This window comes from Sitodiplosis mosellana, unplaced genomic scaffold (assembly GCF_009176505.1).
Source record: "Sitodiplosis mosellana isolate CC-2019 unplaced genomic scaffold, AAFC_SMos_1.0 Smas_scaffold_30, whole genome shotgun sequence".
Classification (NCBI taxonomy): domain Eukaryota; kingdom Metazoa; phylum Arthropoda; class Insecta; order Diptera; family Cecidomyiidae; genus Sitodiplosis; species Sitodiplosis mosellana.
The window spans coordinates 1807111-1829245 of NW_022595272.1; the positions used below are offsets into that span (position 1 = coordinate 1807111).

At 38.0% G+C, this 22135-nt stretch overlaps 4 protein-coding genes across 41 annotated transcripts in view; 2 read left to right on the forward strand and 2 right to left on the reverse strand.

The window, feature by feature from the left end:
- Nucleotides 1-1886: 1886 nt before the first annotated feature.
- On the reverse strand, nt 1887-5933 carry LOC129569279 (integrator complex subunit 7). Its single transcript, XM_055448011.1, has 10 exons — nt 5603-5933; nt 5118-5532; nt 4644-5039; nt 4174-4574; nt 3704-4082; nt 3132-3618; nt 2962-3047; nt 2547-2884; nt 2119-2473; nt 1887-2053 (listed from the first exon to the last, which is right to left on the reverse strand). The coding sequence occupies exons 1-10, from the start codon at nt 5700-5702 to the stop codon at nt 1984-1986; spliced, it is 3027 nt and encodes a 1008-aa protein (XP_055303986.1). The 5' UTR covers nt 5703-5933; the 3' UTR covers nt 1887-1983.
- Nucleotides 5823-8729, forward strand: LOC129569280 (probable ATP-dependent RNA helicase DDX10). The gene is made up of 2 exons (XM_055448012.1): nt 5823-6319; nt 6403-8729. Exons 1-2 carry the CDS (start codon nt 5978-5980, stop codon nt 8626-8628), a joined length of 2568 nt encoding a protein of 855 aa, XP_055303987.1. The 5' UTR covers nt 5823-5977; the 3' UTR covers nt 8629-8729.
- Nucleotides 8652-10683, reverse strand: LOC129569284 (oxygen-dependent coproporphyrinogen-III oxidase). The gene is made up of 5 exons (XM_055448015.1): nt 10266-10683; nt 9528-10178; nt 9288-9451; nt 9023-9192; nt 8652-8926 (listed from the first exon to the last, which is right to left on the reverse strand). The coding sequence occupies exons 1-5, from the start codon at nt 10355-10357 to the stop codon at nt 8783-8785; spliced, it is 1221 nt and encodes a 406-aa protein (XP_055303990.1). The 5' UTR covers nt 10358-10683; the 3' UTR covers nt 8652-8782.
- A 546-nt stretch (nt 10684-11229) lies between these two features.
- LOC129569275 (syntaxin-binding protein 5) overlaps nt 11230-22135 on the forward strand; it is a 114678-nt gene continuing 103772 nt past the window's right edge. For 2 of the 38 annotated variants that reach the window (XM_055447973.1, XM_055447979.1), the window contains exons 1-2: nt 11232-12267; nt 15834-16127. In XM_055447973.1, the coding sequence (XP_055303948.1) occupies nt 16005-16127 (123 nt within the window). In that variant the 5' untranslated portion in view covers nt 11232-12267; nt 15834-16004. Of the gene's footprint in view, nt 12268-12325; nt 12741-14596; nt 14913-15833; nt 16128-22135 lie in introns of those variants that run through there. The other 36 variants (XM_055447971.1, XM_055447978.1, XM_055447977.1 and 33 more) reach the window with 29 other exon arrangements.

Consider the following 22135-nt stretch of genomic DNA (forward strand, 5'->3'; position numbering starts at 1 on the left):
CCTGTTTGGCAGTTCTGAACAAGAATTGCAAAACAGTATCAGTGACCTAGAAGCGGCTTGTTCAAGCTTTGGCATGACCATTAGCAGCTCAAAGACACAAGTAATGCATGTGGGAAAGATTCGAAAGACGATCAATTGTGTTTTGAATGGTAGTGTGCTTGAGCAAGTGTCAGAGTTTAAATATTTAGGATGTGTTTTTTCAGAAGATGGAAAATTCAACAAAGAATTTGAACATCGTAGAGTGAATGGTAATAAGGTAGTGGCACAACTTAGATCGCATGTGTATAATAAGCATGAATTGAGTGAAGAGACGAAGTTGATGATTCACCGGTCAATCTTCAGACCAACTGTCTTGTATGGAAGCGAGAGCTGGGTCGATTCTAATAACTTAATCCATGATCTTGAGGTATCAGATATGAAAGTGTTACGTATGATTTCTGGAGTGTCGCGTAGAGACCAGTGGGAGAATAGAATAAGGAATGAGAGAATTCGTGAGGATTTGAATGTTGATTCGATTGATGAGGCTGCAAGAAAGTCGAGATTGAGATGGTTTGGTCATGTTCAATGTATGAATGAGTCACGTTTACCTAAGTTAATTTTGAATGCTGAAGCGAATGGTCCGAGAGGTAGAGGTAGACCGCGAAGACGGTATTTTGTCTAACACATCGCTTGGCCAATTCACGTGGCTTACACGATTGGGCAACACCGGGAAATGTAACTCACTGTCCGCCAATCGATACCGTGCATGGTTTACATGCTCCTCGTTTAATCACGTGATGTGATATAACAATTCCATAAAACATTTACTTTTAAACAAACAAAACAGAGCTATTTTATAACTAAGATACAAACAAACAAAAAAACAAATCTTTTCTTGTGCAATGTTAAATTGAACGATGTATGTACGAATTCATTTTATTCACATGCAGAAAACAAAACAAAAATACTTTATAAAATTCATTCATTGTATTTAATAAGCACAAGCAAAAACGAACGAACAAAACGATCGAAATCGAAGAGGGAAATTTTGGAAAATTGTGATAAAATGGAATGAAGAATGCTTTCTTTTTGGTCGTATTCAAATTAAATATGGACGATTCAGATAAAGAAGAGCCCAAATAACAAACACGAATGGACGTTCTTGCGGTTTAAACACACATCACGTTTCAAACTTACGCATCAATTCAACAATGGCTATAAAAATGGAACGTTTTTAGTTTTTACTCAATCAAAAATCATCTCCAATTGCGACGATCAATAGCTAAAACCGATTTGAAATTAAATTCAATGCATCACAAAAATTCTTGTGTTTTGAATCGAGGAAATAGTATTTTTTTATACATAGTAGCAGATTGCGTATTTTAAATGCTTTCAACAATCATAAACATATTGCAGTTCAGGTTTGGTGCTCTTCAATATAAAAAGAGAAATCAGTGCATCACACGTGTAGGCAAAGCAAACAAAATGAAAACGTTTGATTCTTCTTCGTATGCGGCCATATCTTAATGCTGCATAGGAGATTTTCAATTTTCTCGATGTTCGAGCACCCCTATGACACAACCACTCTTTTTTGCCCCGACTATTTTTTAATTTACAACTCAGATTAGCATTTAAGATTTAAAACGGATTTCAAGTTATTCGATATTATTTTTTGGAAATTACCTGAACATAATGCTAGTGGGCGGTTTTGAATGTAGACGTAGAGAGATAGAGAAGGAGAGTATCAATGAGATTGAGCAAAAGACGAACACATCTAAACGGATCCTATATACTCAAAATTTGACAGACAGAAAACAGCAACACAACAACAACAACAACAAAAAATGTTCATTAAGATTCTAGCTGTTTAACGGATAATAATATTATGTAATAAAAAGAAAATTATATTCAATTAATTTCCGATATCAATTCTAATTTTATTCGATCTCTTAATTTATACAGTATTTTATGTGTTCAAAATGTGTAATGAAATGCAACTGACGCTCAGAATCGGCGAATGGGCACTGTATTCATTTGCTTGGAGGTGTCTTCTGGCACTCGAACCAGCAATTGTCTGTGGACGGGAAAAATGATTGATTCCAACCGATATATTAAAAATAAATGTCATTAAATACTAACGATTTTGGTCCAGTGTTCCAAACAACACTGTCTCCATCGATGACACAAGCTTCTAATGTGAGTTGCCATTGTCCGCCGGATACCGTATTGAATTGCCCGGCTGGTCCAGCTGGCTGTATATTGTTCAACGCTATCATGAAGTTTCCCGTCAAAAAGTCTCTGTGCGGTTTCACGGTTTGTGTCAACGTTATTGTGTCACTGGCCATTTTGAAGTCGGTCGTTTTCGGTGAAATCAACTGCGATGTAAGCGTCAATTGAACTGAATCCACTGAACGATACAAACTTGGAGTTTTGCCATGATGTTGAATCACACCTTCAACTTTCACCACCAAACTGCTTCCGGGTTGAACAATGACTGTATCCAAAAACAAATTAGTATTAAAAATGTCGAATGTAGATTTCAATCAAATCTTCTTGTAATTGCTTACCTGGATCACCAGCAATACGAGGCTGTGGGCTAATCGACAATTTGATCGACGTATTTTGTAACACTTGGAAGAAGAATCGAGGCATACAAATTGGCATTTGCATCAAAACCTCCAGTTGATTCAGTATCAGTTCTGTGTGTCGATTGGTGATAGTCTTCTGATTGCTTTGCTCCGACGGCAGATGTTTTGTTAATTCATTCTGTATTTTGCGACAAGCAGCGAGGAGAAACTTTGTTTCCGGGTACGATCCATCTGATGGCGTGTTTGGAGGCTCCGAAGGTGAAACAAAGCAAATCGTCTCAACGGAGTAACTTAAGATCGCACATGCGTGCTGGTTGCTAATGGTGGGAATATATTTTAGTTTTTTTTTTTCTTTCTAAATTGATATGGGAAAAAGGAGTCGAAAAATACGTACATTTCGAGAAACTCTAGAGTGCTGGGATCAGCATCAAATGCAAACTTGTACAACTTCAAATATGAATCTTCGCACGTTTTCAAAATCTGCAATGAAAACCATTGAAAACATTTTTAAAATCGAAAATAGAGTTATCTCTGGTCAAATGTGAAAGGATAGAAATCACTTACTTTGACTGCCTTTCTCAATTGATTCGTAACATGACCGAATTTCTGTAAATAATCACGTGAATTTTGTGCCAATGTTTGTGCGATGATCGGAGGCGGTGTGATACTCTGCGTGTTTTTGATAATGACCAAATTGAACATCGCTTCTAGGAATTGTCCACGCAACCGTACAAACTCCGTTTGAAACGTCAATGGATGATTGGTCGACGAACTTGCTTTTAATGTTGCCAACGCCTTCCAATAGAGTGACACTGACCTCTCCAAACGTTCAGCTAACGTTAAAGTACTCTGCAATTTCTTCGTAGCTCCATCTCGGCTTGAAGTTTGTTTATAGTATTCATCAATTGTTTCGAATTCACAACCATAATTCAAGATACACTCAGCTTTCGATATCTGGCTTAAACCACTCAGGAAAAAGTGTAATTTCTCCAATGAAACATTCGATGACAGTCTCTCATAGATCGTTGATGCGAGGTAATGATGACCGTATCTGTGATGAAAATCGCATTTTTGGTACAGATATTCTATTTTACTTTTTGAACTTTGAAAAAGTATTTATATTTAAGTAAATTTACCTGGATGCCGATCTGGCGATACGATATTGAGTCCAATAATTGGTTGCTTTCAAAACTCGATCAAAAGTGTGCAACACTTTGACGGGTAAAAATGTGCCGAGCATCGATTGCAAACACACTGCCGAAAGAGTTTCAACAATTGGCACTTGATCGTCGCTGATGGTGGTGGTGTTAGCGATTGCGTCCAGTTTTTTCAGAAGTTTTGGTAGCATTTCATGGAATGCGCTTGTTGGCCGGAAAACATCATCTTCGTCATCAACTTCCATGGCGTTGGAATCGGTAGGAAGGGCGAATGAAGTGTCGATGATTTGTTTCATGTACTGTGATCCCAGTGCGCCAAGAGTTTCACATAGCAAAGTCAAGTGCTTTGAGGGATATACTAATGTCGGAACAAGTAAATTACAATCAAAATTATTGACTTTTTTTTTCTTCACAAAAAGCATAAAAAAATCTGATGAGTTGACACCTACCAAAATTATCAGTAAGAAGACAACCGACGATATCCAAGAATCGATGACGAAAATCTTGATTATACTGCGACAAAGTGACGCCACACTTCAAATAGTTTTTCAGCTCCTTCTCCAGTTTGACGTCGACCATCGACACATAAATCAAACTTTCAATATGCAAATCGATTTGATCGACATAACTAATTGTAGGCGGAATTCTCTCGGTGTAGCAATATGTGACGAGTTTGGTTAAAATTCCCAGTGCTTTGCTGGTTGCCGCATGATGTTCCAAGACCAAACATGACGTACAAAGTTCAAGTACAATATTTTGTTCATCGTTAAGTAGTTGATTACACGAGACAGGGCATTCCGTTAGAGTTAAAACCACATTCAGAACAAGGCTTTGTTCATCTCCCATATCACTAGAATGAAGAGGATGAAAATTTAGGAAAATGATGTGTATTTTAAAAATAAATTCAAAATCATCTCACTTGCAATGCATAGCTTTGGTTAGAAGCGTTTGTAATGCTCCTTTTGGCCACAAGTGTGCACCTTTCAACGCCAATAATCGCATTGAATGCAAAATCGAGTATCGAACGCCCTTTCGTGGATCTTTCAAATAAGTCAATAGCAACGTCACTTGATCGGGAATATCAACCAAGGTGGCACACGACAGTTGTGTGAGTGAATTCAAAATGACCACTACAAAATCTTCGGATGGGTATTTTGGCAGAAGGTTTCTACACAATGATTTCACCAACGCAGCAGTGTTCGCATCGTGATGCATGTGTTTCAGAACGGGAATCAACTGAAGTTTCATTTTGATTGGTGTTTGCAAGGATTCAATCATCGATGCTACTTTTGAGCACATACTGATGGCGAATGATCTGAAATTACAGACAAATTCAATTAGCGACAAATTCAATTGGCAACGCCACAGAAGTTGGTATTTCAAATGGATTTACTTTGATTGTGCGGCAAATAAAACGGATGCATCGATTGCAGCCTCAATTTCAACAATGTCATGGCTATCAAGCGCCCTACGAATTGCATGATGAACTTGTTGCTTCTCTGGTATGACACCGGCCACCGCTCCTAGCGTTCTCAGCGTTAGAGCTCTGGCTATTGGATCATTCGAATGAATGACCATGAAGACACGTCGTACAAATTCGTCGACATTGATAATTTTGTCGGTATGTTTCTCACTCTGTTGACACACTCTCAACACCCATAAGCGCAGTAAGTTTGATCCAACGCGAAAAAATTCAGCCAATTTCAAAAACGATGAATTGATTAAAATTGGAAATGGATATTTTTCAAAGATTTTCGGAAATCGAACGATTGCTTCACATTGTTCACCGATTTTCGTCGACCGGAGACCTGCAAATGTATGAATCCATTGTGATGAAGTCTGTATACAATGTACGTGAGGTTCAATCACACTATTTACCTTTGTCCAATTCAGTTAAAATCGATGTAGCATCTTGCTCAGTTTCGGTGGAAAAGTTTTCACTAAACGAATTCATTCGAATGCCCAAGGTATTTGTCATAATTCGATGGAAAAATAAGAAATCCAAAAAAAAAAATCTGTTGTCGTTGGCTTTTGATGCGGTGCGTGTATTATTTGTTTTCTGTCACTCCTGCATTTGTAGGCTTTGACTTTTGAATCTGTCACTCATCGTTCAGCGGCGGCAACACCATATATTCATTTTGACAGCGACAATTCGCATGCTGTCAAACGAGACGAACACGCGTGCTTAACACACAACAAAATATTCCGTTTTGAATAGAATCAAATACCGAATCAACAGAAAGTTCAAGAAATATGGAGAAGAAAAAATTTAAAAAGCATCAAACCAAAAGTAAAAATGCACAAGGCAAAAAGTCGAATGGTGTTAAAAGTGGAGGCAAGTCGGAATTTAAAGGAAAAATCAAAGGTGGTGTACGTGAAGATGCTGAAATTAAATCGTTGCTAGAAAAATATCCAACGATAAGTGCGAAGAAAGTTGAAAAATTCAGTGATTTTCCACTGTCCAGGAAAACGTTGCAAGGACTACAGAAGAGTAATTATGCCAAACCGACAGAAATTCAGCGCCAATCGATTGGATATGCACTTCAGGGTCGAGATATATTGGGTGCAGCCATCACCGGCAGTGGCAAAACATTGGTGAGTCTCCTTATTAATTATCCGTTACATGAATTGGATAATAAATTTTCTGTCAATCTCATTCATCTGTTTGCAATCCACAGGCCTTTTTAATCCCAGTAATGGAGAATCTGTTTGTTAAGAAATGGGTGCGTCAAGACGGAATTGGAGCAATCATCATTTTACCCACAAGAGAATTGGCTTATCAAATTTTCGAAACACTTAAAAAAGTTGGTGCTCATCATGACTTTTCGGCTGGTTTAATTATCGGTGGGAAAAATTTAAAATTTGAACGCACACGAATGGATCAATGTAATGTGATTATCTGCACACCCGGCCGATTGCTGCAGCACATGGATGAAAATCCATTGTTCAACTGTTCGTCGATGCAAACTTTAGTTTTGGATGAAGCCGATCGTTGTCTTGACATGGGTTTCGAAGAGTCAATGAATGCAATCATTGAAAATCTACCACCCGAACGACAAACACTTCTATTTTCGGCCACTCAAACCAAATCGGTCAAAGATCTTGCACGATTGAGTCTTCGTGATCCAGTCTACGTTGCTCCGCACGAGCAACAGGCCGTCATTACACCAGCTGCGCTGAAACAAAACTACGTAGTCATCGAATTAGAGGATAAACTAACAATGCTTTGGTCATTCGTCAAGAATCACTTGAAACAGAAAACTATCGTTTTTATGGCGACGTGCAAGCAAGTTAAATACATTTACGAGATATTCTGCAAACTTCGACCAGGTGTCAGTGTTATGGCATTGTACGGTACATTGCATCAGGACCGTAGAATGGCCATTTATGATGAATTTTGCCGCAAAAAGAATGCAGTATTGCTTGCCACCGATTTGGCTGCTCGAGGTCTGGACATTCCAGCAGTTAATTGGTCTATGCAATTGGACGCACCGTCAGATCCAAATGAGTATATCCATCGAGCCGGCAGAACAGCACGAAACACTGCACACGGTGAAAGTTTGCTGGTTCTACTGCCAAGCGAAGAAGAAGGCATGGTAAAAGAGTTGACCGACAGAAAAATTCCAATCAATAAAATTCACGTGGATCCAAAAAAAATGTTCACACCACGTGCCAAGATCGAAGCCTTTTTGGCACAAAACAAAGAATTGAAGGAGTCAGCACAGCGTGCTCTCATCAATTATGTTAAATCGATTGCACTGATGAAGAACAAAGAGATTTTCAAAGTTGAAGCTCTGAATATTGAAGCATACGCTCAATCTCTTGGGCTAATGTTTGCTCCGCGCGTGAAATTTTTGCAAGGTGTAAAGTATTTCGCAGAGAAGAAGAAAGCTGAATCGGAAAAAGGAAAAGCGAATGATGATGATATTGCTCAAAAATTGGAAACTAATGACAGTGATGGAAGCGAAAATGAAAGCGAAGGTGACGACAGCGACGAGGAGTCAGGTGATGAAGAGCAGGAAGGAGAAGAAGAAGATTCTGGAGATGAAGACGAAGACGAATCAGAATCTGAGTCAGAAGAAGAGTCAAATGCTTCGGCAAAACCAAGTAAAAAGCCAAGCAAAGTAGACAAAACAAACCAATTCAATGAATCATCTGACGATGATGAAGGGGACGATTTCATGCGGATAAAACGTCGTGACCACGAAATCGAGGAGGATACGTTGCCCGAAGTACCGGATTTGGCCGAAGTCAAATCGAAAAAGCAAAAGGTTGTTACAAAGGCAGCGCTCGCCAAAAAGTTGATCAAAAAGAAGATTTTGCCGAACAAAAAGGTCGAATTCGATGAAGAAGGCAATGAATTGGAAATGGCAAACAAACTGAAATCAGATCTAGCTAAAGAATATGAACAGTCCACAGAGTGTGGTATTGATATTTCGAAAGCCAGAGAATTGATCAAAGAGGAGGATAAATTCGATAAGGAGCGATTCAAGCAAATGGTCAAAGCCAAACACCGGAAAAAGAAATTGAAGAGCAAAAAAGACAAGAATGATCAGGGTGAACAGGATGATTTCGGAAGCGAAGAAGAGAGCGACGGACCAGATATGTCGTGGTTGCCAGATCCAGACAAAATCTATGGCAACAAATCGAATGATGTGTCCGATACAGAGAGCGAAAGTGGATTCGGTGCCCGTCAAGTGGTTAACTCTTCAAGCGATGATGACAGTGAATCCGAAGAGGAACAACCAGTTCACAAACCGAATAAAAGAAAACTTCGAATTCGAAACGATGATAGCGATCAAAGCGAAGAAGAACTGTCAACGTCGAAGAAAATTCGGAAAATCACATCAAAACTTACGGTCGATGATGCCGAATCATTTGCCATGCAACTTTTATCGAAGTAACACACTTTTTAACTCATTGAAAATTTCGAATGTATATAATTTATATTTTTTATTTCCAAACAGTTTAAATTCGTAATAAATTCTATTATTATAAAAAAAAATAACATTCGCATTAAAAACCCATTTGCCATTTTTGTTCAATTCACTCAGAAATCTATGAACTCGATTCTTTTTTCCCTTCTTTTTCTCCCACTCCTTCGGCCTCATCGATTGGAATCCAATCTTTTGGATTGCGAAGAATCTCCAGCAATCTGCTCTCATCGGAATTTTTCGGTGGCTCGTGCATGTACTCCCATTTCTAAAAATTAGCAATTAAAATTAGGTTTTATGAGCTTGGAACAAGGGTTGAAACAAACACTAAATTTTTAATTTGTTTAATTTCGATTCGACTCACCGCCAACAAAGGCAACGACATTAAAATACTTTCGTAGCGAGCGCCTGGTGTATATAGCCCAAACTTTGTGCCACGATCATAAATCAAATTGAATTCAACGTAACGACCACGTCGCAATAACTGCCATTGACGCTCTCGATCACCATAGAATTCGTTCTTATGTGCTCCCACTGAAATTGTATGAAAATAAAGGGTGAAGTAATGAAAATTTATGGCTATTTAAAGGATTGCTGTAAATGTGTTAGTTAATATACATGGCATGTACCAATAGGCAAATAAGATGGGATAACAGCGTTTGCACATGACTGTACAAAGTTGAAGGCGGCTTCTTGTGATGGTGTGTCAATGTCGTCAAAGAAAATTCCACCAACTCCACGACACTCTCCACGATGTGGGATACGAAAATACTTATCGCACCATTTCTTGAATCTGAAATCGAGTAAGAAATATATCACTTGAACGCCTAAATCAATTTCAGCATATTCTATATCAAAATAATCCTTACTTTGGATAATAGGTAACGTCATGTTCATCACAAGCTGCCTTTAGTGTTTCGTGGAAGTGAACGGTGTCAGCTTCATTGAAATAGTATGGTGTGAGATCTGTTCCACCGCCAAACCACCACTGTTTTTGGCCCGTGCTCGTGTCATCGACCTCAAAATAGCGATAATTGAAATGAATGGTCGGAATTATTGGGTTTCTGGGATGAATGACAGCGCTAACGCCGGCTGCAAAGAATGGTAATGGTCCTTCGCCTAAGTTTTTGCCACGTGAACGCATTTGTTGCACAGCTGCCGCTGGAAGTGTGCCAGACACCACTGAAATATTGACGCCGGCCTTCTCAAATACATCACCATCCTGTAAAACACATGTTATACCGCCACCACCCTCTTTGCGTTGCCATCGATCCACAATGAATCGTTTGCCAAAATTCTCCTCATTTTCCAGTGAATGCACAAAATCCGTTTGGATTTTCATAATAAATAATTCCATGCGCGTTTTCATATCATCCGGATGGGCTGTCAATTTGTCGACATCGGTAATTGGCTCGGCCAAATACTGCTTGAAATTGAATTTTTTCTTTGACTCCAAATGAACACATGTTACTGAGAGATATGTCGCAATACCGGTGCCAACCACAAATGACCCGATAAATCTGTTGATAAATAGAATTGTTTATATTTTTATTTAGAAATCGAATGAATGCAATGACAAATATGTCAAAAATTATATCAAAACACACTTCAATTTGGGTGACTGTGACCGTAAATTTTCAGTAGCCAACGGCACTCGCCGGCCAAATGTAGTCGCACAATTCCGTACCAATCGAAACATTATCAAACTCTGAACTACTTTTGTTAAATTTTCAAGTCTTGAGTGCCGCTATAATTATATTGCATATTTTCAAACAACAACGCCAACACACCACAACGACTCTTTCGAATAACAACTCCAGAAATACCGTGTTATCAAAATAAACCAAAGTTTCTTATCTTGTTTCTATTCAATTTTAATTTTGACACTAGAAAAACAACATTTCTATACCACAACCCAGGTTACCAGATTGATTAAACTGTTGAATCCGTGATAATTGTTTGTGTTACAACATAAAACGCGATTTATCACACGGCTGAACAGTGAAAACGTCAAACAAATGAGACAACGGGAGAATTATTAACAGTGTAGAAATAAAAAAGAAAGCACGTACGAATGAAAGAAAGAGGAGTACAGACAACAACATACCAATACCAGTACGATAAGGTGGAAACACACAGTCTATGATAATGTCAGATGGAACTGTCATAGTTGTAAGCATGTGTTTGTTTGACAGGTCACTTTTTCTTCGTGTATTATTATGCTGTTTGTCATTGTTTCCACAGTTGACGAACAATATCCAAATAAGTTTTGAAATGTGCGACATGAGACTCATTCGAAGGCTTGGTTAACCACCAAAAACTTTATATACATAAGCACATGCACACACTCACATAACGCTTAATGTGTCCCCTAATCAGAATGGACGTTTCCAATCCACGAGTCATTTTTGTGCTATAATACAAAAACAAAAATATAACGTCAACTTTGCAGATGTTTACGTTGTAATGAAATCGTATCGTATTTCACACAGCCACACCGCACTTAGACTTTCGGTTTGGAGCGAGTGAGACGACGTGTGCGTGTGGTATCTATTTACATGCATGTTAAGCCCAAAGTCAAATACGAAGTTTTGTTTTTGTAGTGTGTCAACAAATACACTGGAATCGAGACGTTTGATTCGCATTCGCTGTTGAGTATAGTGGAATTTTTGTGCAACACGGTCGAAGCAAAAACAAGTGTGCAAAGCACATTCATCGTTGTTTCCATATGGTTTTTATCGATGATTTTCTGCTTCTGTGTCATGCTGCATGTGTATAAGAGTGTTGATCGTAGTGAAAAATAAAAGAAGAAGAAGAGAAAAAAAAACAACATTCTCTCGCTCGTGCTACCTTACACACTGCGTTAGGTGGGCAAAGAAGAGAGACGAACAATAGAAGAACATACGAAATAAATAAATAAATAAATAAGTATTAATAAAACGTTCAGTAGTTGCTATTCGTGCTTTCAACGTAGGTTCTCTACTTATACAATTAGACAACATTCCATTCGACAAAAACAAAATAGAGAGAAATTCGCGTTTTATATTTCATTATTGATCTGTCAAAATAGTCCCGCAATGCTGCTGTTACTAGTTAGTGTTATTCAGACCAATTCCGTGTAATCGTCATCAATGTAGAGAGACAGAACGACAGAGCGAAACGAACAACACGACACAAAAATAAAAAGAAAGAGACGGAGAAAAAAACAACAACGACTGAATTAAACTGTGCAATTTATCGACGACCATATAACAACAGTACGAAAAATTTCATCTTGTTGTCGAACGCGTAATTTAATTTAATTCAATCGTTCGTAGTGCGTCGAGACGAATTTGAACTCAGAGGTGATATCTTAAATCACATTATCACACACTGTTTTGTTGATGTGTTTTATTTTGTTTTTGTTTTTTTCTGTTCGTTTTGATTCGATTGATAAAGAGAAACAAAACAGAACAGAAACATTGAACAGACGACCACCCTGTCTCTTTGTTATAATTAAACATTTGTTCAGCGATAATTAGAGTGAAACCAAAAAAAAAAAGTTAAACTAAAATCGAAAGACTGGCAGATTTTTTTTTGACATAAGTGACGAATATTTAAATTACATTTGTGGGTGGTTCCAAACGGTCTCCTTAAAAAAAAAAAAAAACTAACTAAAAACCAGTTTCGGTTGAATTGTGTTTGTGACTTGATATTTTATCAACAACATTTTTTTGCGATTTGTTTCGATTACGAGAGTTGAATCATTCTGAAGATTCTGCTAGAAATACTTCTTGTTTATATTTTAACGTTCCAAAATGAATTGGCATTTGTGGAGGAACACCATATTTGTCGAGAGGATGACGTGAAACAATAAACAGTTTTAATCATTTGTTCAAGTCATTCTCGCTCGAATGCTCGCTAGAATTCAAAAAATGTGAAATTAAGATGCAAACATGTTTATCATTTTTGAGAGGGAGTAAACAGCTTCTCTGGTTATAGATCCAGTTGTGTTACTCATCGCGTTGCGTGTACATGATAGATAAGGAGTACAAGGATATTTAGTGAGCTTTGTGCCTTAATGGAATCGTTACGTTTAATGTGTAATTAATTTTATTGCATATGGGTGCAATCATCAATCAAACACACTTTCCTTCTCTGTCTCTTTTTTTTTCTCTTTCTCTTTCTTTCGCTCACTCTGTTCATCCCATTGAGGCTCCAACCAAGTATCCGTCAAATTTTCTATTTGGTTCGCGTTCATTTTGTGCCATTGTCGTCGTCCTGTGTGTAAAAGAAAAAAAAATGATTTGTACAAAGTACGTCGTAAACACACAGGCACATACGTACACCCATCGATGTGAATTTATGTGAGTGTTGTCCACATTTGCATACACTCAAATTTGCCAATAAACATTTATATTTTGTACGCGAGGGAGAGAAAAAAAAACAATGAACACCGAGTGAAAAAGAGGAAAAAAAGTTAAAGGAAAATACGATGGTTGATTTTCAACGGCTGCGAAATGCGTATATGCGAAAATAGGACGGAAAAATGTGTGTACGAATTGATGAAAATCCATTTTATGCGCAAACGCATACACAACACTCCAATTTTCAAACGAAGAAAAGTGAAAAAAAAAAATAAACGCAATAGCCACTTTTCCACGCTGTGCTTTCTCTCTGAGTGTGTGTGCTTTTTACTTGCCACGGTCTCTAACGCTTTTTCAGTCCATCTCTCTTAATTCTTGTTCTTGGTTTTATTTGATCGTGGTTTTCGGTGGTGTGTACGTACTTGCTCCATTTCCATATTCCCATTTTGGTATGCGAGTAACGTGCGCCATGTGTATGCCACATGTGTGTTGCGTATACACGTTGCGAAAAAGAAATTGTGGAAATCGAATGCACCGTGTGCCTCTCCACTGCGACCGAAATATTCGCAAAATCGTTCCATCTCGTTCGTTTCGTGGCCAAATGATAAGTGACGACGCATTAGACACATGTTTGTCGACAGTAAATTTTGCACCCGATAATGAATGAAGACTGATTAACTAATTGATCGGGCTGTGAACGATTTTTGTGATAGATATCGTAACGAGAAAATTGATTATTTTCATAAGTAAGCACAGTGCAAAGGGCTTTTCGAGTAACGTTGTTACGAATAATATGAGAAAAACGGCGAATAAGCACGTTTCACACTCATACACACACACACACACTGTCTTTCTCCTTTTGTTCCTCTCTATCTTTCGATCACGAAGATTACTATTCCCGAATGCATTACAAAGGTTTTCGTACGTGCCATGCGAAACGCCTGCTACCAACATCATGGATGGCATCGATGTCGATGTATTGTCTGAATGTGTGCACTAAAGTGCGATATATTCTGCGTTCATTCGACATTCGGACCAAAAGCAGCGAAACAAATGTTTCCATGTAAATGGGCTTTCAGATCGCGTGTGGTAGTGATTCTCTCGATTTGATCCAACAATCGCATTTAATGGGAGAACTCACACTAACTCGCTCGCATGTGTGTGTGTGTATGTGTGTCTGAGTATGTGTGAGCGCAAACTATGCTTGTCGAGAGTGGTAAAAGTGAACAAATCATCAAACGCCACCAATACTGAAATATCATACCGTAGAGAAAACCTTTGGAAATGTGAACGCAAAAGCACCGCACATACATACACGTGCGCGCCCAAAAGACGCTTTCTCCCAAAACCACCACAATCAATGTTATATAATTTGGTTTTGTTGTTCCTGATGTGATTGTTGTGTACATGAATAATGAAAACGCTCGCCTGATTCGTATGTATATGAGGGCCAGCAGTGGAGCAACAGCACAGCAGCAGTATGTGAAAGCAACAAAAACTTATTTTGCAGGAGAAGCATCCGAAATAGGGGATGAAAAAGACGTATGCATGCGTATAACGAGTCCATTCCATGTGTTTTCCATCATATACAGATGTATATAGAGAGAGAAAATGTGGGGAATAACCAACATGGTACGAGTGCGAGTGCGAGTGAGCCAACCGCACGTTGGCGACAAGGATGCAACGATTTTGTTCGTGAATTTAGTCGATCAGAGTCGAAAATTCATGTCGAATTCGTTCATGATTTCATTCTAGTGCATAACGTCGCAGATTTAAAAACGTTTCGTTTATTTTTACTTGAATGCTGAAAGTGTTCAAACACTGTGCTATTGTGTGTGGTGCTGGCTTTTTTGCTGGTGTTGTAACAGCCCTTTTGGCTGGCACACAAGCTGTTCTGTTAAATGACTGGTGAATTTTCAAGATTTTAACCAACACATTTCTAAATTCGAACGAAATAAATATTATAACCATTTTTTTTTTCTTCGCCTTCAATCTCCAACTCCAATAATGATAATCATAATAAAATATTAAATTTGTTGCGATTGATTGCAAATAAAACGTTTTGATATTTCTTCTACGTTTGCATTTCTTTTTTGTAACGCCACGAATGAATAAATAAATAATACACAAATATGCAAATATCCAAACAATAATTTTTTTTTTGTGTGAATCAAGAATTTTCTGGCAGATATAAAAAAAAAAACAGACTCACGTACACCAAAAATTCAAACCAATCGAATGATTTATGGGAATTTCAATAAATTGAACCACATCAATTTTGAAAACATATTGATGGGGAAAAAGCAGCGCACAGAAGAATATTTCTTTGGCATATTTGCATATATTGAACGTTGAATTTTGACGAAAATAAGTTTTTGCGTGCTTTTTCACGGTTACTTTTTTTTTAATGTCATATTCGTTTCATTTTATTACGTTTACTTGTTCATTTGTATTCGTACATGTAGCTGAGCTACATCGATAAATCAAAAACCATCAAAAACACATGCGTTCACATCGAAAAAAAAAGTTAGCTGCTCTTTAATTTTGGTTTTTGTGTTTTGAGTTCAACATAATTTCTGTTTGTTTAGTTTGTTTGTGCTATTCGTTTCGGACAACCTTTGACCTAAATTTGAATCAATTGAAACAAATCGTAAAAAGAGCGCGGCCGTAATTAAATTGAAAAATGAAACAAAAAAACACAACTAAACGCGATGCCAATTTATAACCCTAATATAGATTGAATACCATATTCCCCCACATTAATATTCCCACAACACAACGATCTCCATACATGTATATAAAACCAAAGCTTTTATTTTATTCTTCCAGAACAGAGATTTCTTAAACCAAATAACAAAAAAGAAAGGAAAGTAAAGCTTAAAATCACATAAATAAAGAAATCAAACAGAAACCCGTAAAAACCTGTTAAAAAGAAGAAGAAGAAGAAGAATAAAACACAAAAATCCGAAACCAAAATAAAAACAAAATCACATAAACAAAATGAAAAAGTTCACATTCAAAGGTGTGCTCGATGGTTTTCGACAACAGGTTCAACCGCAAATGGTTAAACCTGAACAAGAAATTCCAGAAACATTACGACCCGAACATTTCCAACTGAAAAAGGTAAGTACATACACACCGCATTTTCACTAGTCCCGTACAATATATTATCCAATATTATCGCTAATCAGGCCTCAATATATGAGGCACCTACAACAATACCGACAACAAAATGAGAATGTTAACAAGAGAGGAAAACAGCAAGCAAAAGAAAGAAATCCGTTGCTCGCCAGAAAAAAAAAACATTCAACATATAACAATAAAGAGCGATTTTATTACAATTTAGGAATATGGTGCGTAATCAGTTCGGCTTATCGGGTTTTGGAAATGTATTTTTCGCGCGTATGTATAATATGTAGGACACATTCAAAAGCTACTTGTTCAGTCGTCGACGTTGACAACGACGACGATGACGGCGCCCAGAATATACCTTTTTTCGTCGGATTTCCAATTGACATTCTTGTACTAAGTCGTGGTGGTAATGCCAGCATGCGGCAAGTTCAAATCCTTCAAATCAAAGTCATTAAAAGTTGAACACATTTATTCTAACCGTAAAAGAGAGTCAGACTATATGAATGGTTTGGAGCGAAAATGTAATACAGAAAAGTTGAGCGGAAAAATATAAAATGAAAAGAGATAGCTATATAGTTCACTATAGTTTATTATACAGTTTACTATATAGCTATCCCTTTTCCGCTCATTTATCGTCGACATTTTTCCGCTCAACTTTTCTGTATTACATTTTCGCTCCAAACCATTCATGTGTGCGCGATGCCATAATGAAATTCAGTAATGAACGCTGAACAAACGAACGAACGAACGACCGAAAGAAAGCGAGGCAAAAACGTTCCAGCTTTATGGATGGGATCACGTCGTGCCTTTAATTCAAAACAATAAAATCACATTGAAAAATTCATAATGAAAATATCAAGCACATTGTTGAGCCTGAAAATGGGCCAAACAGCCGAAAAAAGAGGCAGTACACGAAAGATGACAGCGAACAAAGCAGCACACACACGTATGTGTACATTGTACACTGTACAATACATGCGATATGCCATACCGATCAAAACACATGATTCCTTTTCATATGCTCTTTCTCTCTTCAGTCGATTTGTCCCCTTCTCGACGTTGTTGTGTCGAAGGGCTATTTATCGTCAAATTGTCGCTCATTTTATCGTGTATGAGCTTCGTTGAACGCTCAGACTGTGACTCTACCTTTGAACCACATACACATCGAGCCCAAGCGATAATATTAGAAATTTATTGCCATTATTGTTATATGATATATATATATATACGATATTTACATGCCATGCTACTTCGCAGCATTTTATCTGAGACACGAATATACGCACGCAACACACCGAAAAAAAAAGCAGCCTCATAAAATCGCCCATAGTAAATAAGCATACATACATCTCAGAACATAAAGTTTCTTAAATGTGACCGCCTCTATGTAATGTTGATATGCTCGTCTATGCTTGGACGATAAAGTGAGCAAGAGGTTTGTAGATAATAACAACCAAATGTATGGAGAAAAAAGCGCAGAGTTGAGCGGGGTGGCAAACAAGAGAGAAGAAAGCAAAGAACGACAAAAATGCGGATACCTTCGATAAATTTGGACTAATGCCGGTTTGCCTCGCACGGCATAATGCATGACCACATTTGATTTCTCTGCCCGACTCGAATAAAAGAATCTTAAAAATTGAAAACATTGTTCCAGCCTTTTAGCTCATTTTTAATGAACAACGTAAACATGGTGTACAAAGAGAGTGAGAGAGCAAAGCCACAATCAAAGTAACGAAATCAGCAGAAAAAAAATAGCTTGAAAAACCTCAAAAAGGAATAAGGTGAACAAAAACACGCACACTAGAAAAACCTTGGCCACGAGGCGAGCTGAACTCCACGTTTTTAAGATTGAAAGAGTAATTTTTATGACCAAAGATGTAAAAATGCGAGGAAAAACGGAAGCGAATCATGTTTTATTTTCTCTCTCGCGCGCTCTTTCATTTTGTTCAGTTGATTTTCTACTTTTATTTTCTGTCGTTGACAAAATGAAAGCGGATTGTGATTTGATTTTTGCAGGAAGTTGTGTAGCTTTTCAGTCTGCGGCGTCGGCGGCCAGTTTCACTTTCCCACTTGTTTGCAATTGGCATGAAGTCGGTTGTGCCGTGCTTTGCTTCGACTAACATGGGTTTCCTTCTTTGCTGCGCCTACTTTGTAGAAGAACGTTTTTGTTAAGTTTAATTGGCTTTTTTTCGGTGAACAAGAAACTTTGTATGAATCTATCTATCCGTTATCCGGGCGGTTTTCACTCGGTTCGTTCGTTGTTGTTTTCTTCGTCGTCGTCATAAAACTCATGTCGATACGTAATAAGTCTATTCCGTCACTTTGAAGTTTTCTATATGGCAAAAACGCGCGCCACAACTTTTGCACGTTCTGCACACAGTGCGACAATTCGTTTTATATCACAATCGTCGTTTGCAATGGCAAATACGGAAAATCTGATACGTTTGCTTGAATTAACGATTGCAAAAGACCAAGAGATAAAAGCGCGCACCGAAGGGGGATAGAGATAGACGGCATTGTGCAAGTAAAAACGCGAAGACAAACTCTTCTACAATCAAACAAAAAATGGCGCACGCAACACATTATTTACGAGGTTATGATTCATGAGCAATTAATTTAATTGGACCGATGAGAATCTTTGAGCTAGCTTTTGCAGCTGGTCTAACACAGGAAATGTATAATGAACGATAGAAACAAACAAACAAAGAGCATTTTCGCACCGACCTTAAACCCTTCCGAACATACAAAATTAAACGGGGCGTTCAAATCAATTCCGGCCATGCAATGACGATCAAACCAAACCACACCAGCATCATAACAAATTTTACGCCTCCAAAGCAAAAATATACACACAACGTGCTTGTGCAAACGGCTTTTGAATAAATAAACGATTCGATGGAGACGAATTGATGGACAAATATTTGTCAAGCGCAAACAGAATGTGCATTTGCCATCTAATTTCTTCATTCTAAGTGATTCATTAATTTTTCATTTCGATTCGGGCTATCAGTACACGAACACACAATCTATCGAGTGTGTGCACGTTTAGATAGATTGATATTTATTTAGATACATTTTGTATCAGATTACATTCGGCCATGTTGGCCATTCGAAAAGCGCAAATGATGCACATCGCATCGAAACATTAAATTGAAATATGTCATCTTTGTGATATCAGATGTTTGATGACCCGTTACACTCTTTCGGTCATGTCATACAATATATATAATATGTCAATATTTCATTTAAATCTCGAGTTTAATGGATGGCAAAAAGAAGCAAAATGCTCGGCACCAAATCCCATTCCCATTTTCCATTGCTCAGGTCGTCTTGTCATTGGCTCGCTGACGGTTTATTTTCAAACTGGTTATGTTTTATGGATATGTTCGCTAGTGACCAATCGATTTTGTGTGTGTGAGAACGTTTTGATGCTGGTCATCGCAAAAATGGTGGTGATAAAAAAATGCTTTGCATACATTTAGCATTAGAAAAAAGGGAGTGCAGCACAAGCACATGATCATCATCATCGTTTTAACCGCCGGTGCATATTATTGAATGGACGTCTCACACTTACACCGCATATCCATCACGGATAACAATGACAGCACCACAAACAAAAGCCTCGAACCACACAAGGGGAAAAAGTATGCAACGTATTGAGAAATAGCGCAAAACAAGTACAAAAACATATGGCCAATATTTTGTGTGGACGACGATGAAAAATGCATGATTTGAAAATATTGAGCATGGAGTAATAAAAAAGTAAAACACAGCACCCAAGTGAAATTAATGCCTGAAACGGGGGAAAAAGAGAGCGAGACACACATACACACGAAGAGAGAGAGAGAGAGAGAGAGAGAGAGAGAGAGCGAAACGTTAGCAAGAAACACTACAATAAAATGGAAATCCTTTGCGACCGACCCAGTTTGCTATTAATAAACAAGCAGATTTAAATTAGTGCCAAGCTGTTAATTTTAATGTATTTGTTGGTATCGGTCGGTGTATTTGCAAAGAATATTGAATTGAAAAAACTTTGCCTTCGCTTATTCGTTCGCTCGTACGTTCGTTCGCTCGTTCATTTACTCACTGTTTGTGCATGTGTAAGCGCGTCGCCACACCACGCTACATTTCACCGTTTTCGCTCATCAACGCCCAATTGCTAATAGCGCACTCTTTGCTTCAATCTTCCTTCAAACAGATTTCATTGTTTTTATGTGCGTCTAAATACACGGGTCCTGTTGCGAGCAAAACCAAACGAGACGAACCAAACGGTATTAACTGCTGACGGGGTTTATTTTTCGTTTGTCGTTTCTATGTGTATTTTCCGCAGTTTTGCGATTTTTCCCTCCTCTACTTCTTATTTTTGCTGTTCGTCATCATCATCCATTTCCATTCGTCCTTTAGCTCTCGCGTTTTTAATACTTTGATGTGAAAAGCTTTTAGTGTTTCGATATTTTATATAGTGCAATATATCGAAAAGCAACAACGAAATATAAACTAAAATCAGAATAAGAGAAAGGGAGAGAGAGAGAGAAAGAGCGGGAGAAAAAAAACAGGAGTTTGTGAAACGAGGACGAAATGTAATAGAAATATCACAATGTTCCCTCTGACTCCATGTTCGATAACGGAAACGAACAATGTGAAATGACAGAAGAATAAGACATCATCTTCAGCATGCATCGATTCTCCGCTCATCCTCCAATGGATATGTGCGATTTTATACACACAGCAGCTTATCTGCTTGAATGTGTGTTCATCTGAATGCATAACATTTTCGCTATGCAGCTCTGTCTGTTCGCTATCTTTCTCTTTCATTTGCTTGATTTTCAGTCGAAGGCGACCAATAAAATTCACTGCTGAGCTTTTGCACCCCATTTTTCATGTTCATTCGATCGAATGAGTGTGAGAAAGAGGAAGAGGGACAGAGAATGCGAATATGAAACACGGCGACCACCATCGCCACCACTACCGCGCTGCCGCTGCTGCTGTTATTGTCGTAGTCGCAGAATAAAATTCTACTTTCAATTTGATATGGCAGCATATCCTCATAGCATGAAACCAGAACATTGGCGACGACTGAGTATTTCCAATTCGGATTTTTCCCACTTTGAACATTACTTTACATGCATACACAGTTACACACATACACACATACACTGTACAGTGATGGCACATCGCACGGCCTTTTCCATTTTCCCATTAATAGGTTTCAGTCTGAATCATGATGAATTTTTTCTCTCTCTCTCCTTCATTCAATTCAATATATAATCCAGTTTCAATAAACTCTTGCTGTTTTCGATTAAAAGGTTGTGTGTGCGAGCGAAGAGGGCGAGTGTGTGGTGTGTGTGTGTGGTGTGTGCCTGCTACGATTCTTTGTACAATCTTTCTATTGAAAATTCAACATTTTCTATCTATTTATTAAAAATTTCCATATTGAAATGAACCATTCAGTGGAATATTCGCCGTTTTGTGTGTGTGTGTGTGTGTGTGTGTGTGTGTGTGTGTGTGTGTGTGACTGTCTATAATTATGAGCAATTTTTTTTGCGGCCGCATTGCGTCCTCGAATATATATTGTGTCTGCGTGCGAGAACCATAAAGCAAATAAAATTTATTATTCAACTTCAGTTTTGCGTGTATTATTGCATGTGCGGTATCGACCCGACCATCGATACCAGTTTTCACACAGCAATGCAAAATTGTTTTCCATTTTATTTCGACTGAACAAATATTAATTTTAATGAATGATGCTTTGCGTTGATCGACTTTTCATCGAAGTGCTATTGTTGGTCTGAATTGGATGCTGTCAGCTTGTTATTTTGCCGTACTTTTTTTTTTGGTTCAACTTGGTTAGCGAGCCACACGCTGCTGTTTGGTTAGATGGTTTTCGGGTGGCCAACTCATTTCCATACTTTTTGCCACTCGTGCTTTATTTTTGTGCTTCTGTCTAAATAAGCCACGCACCCATGCGCTATTGTTTATGCTGTTATTCCATAATTTAA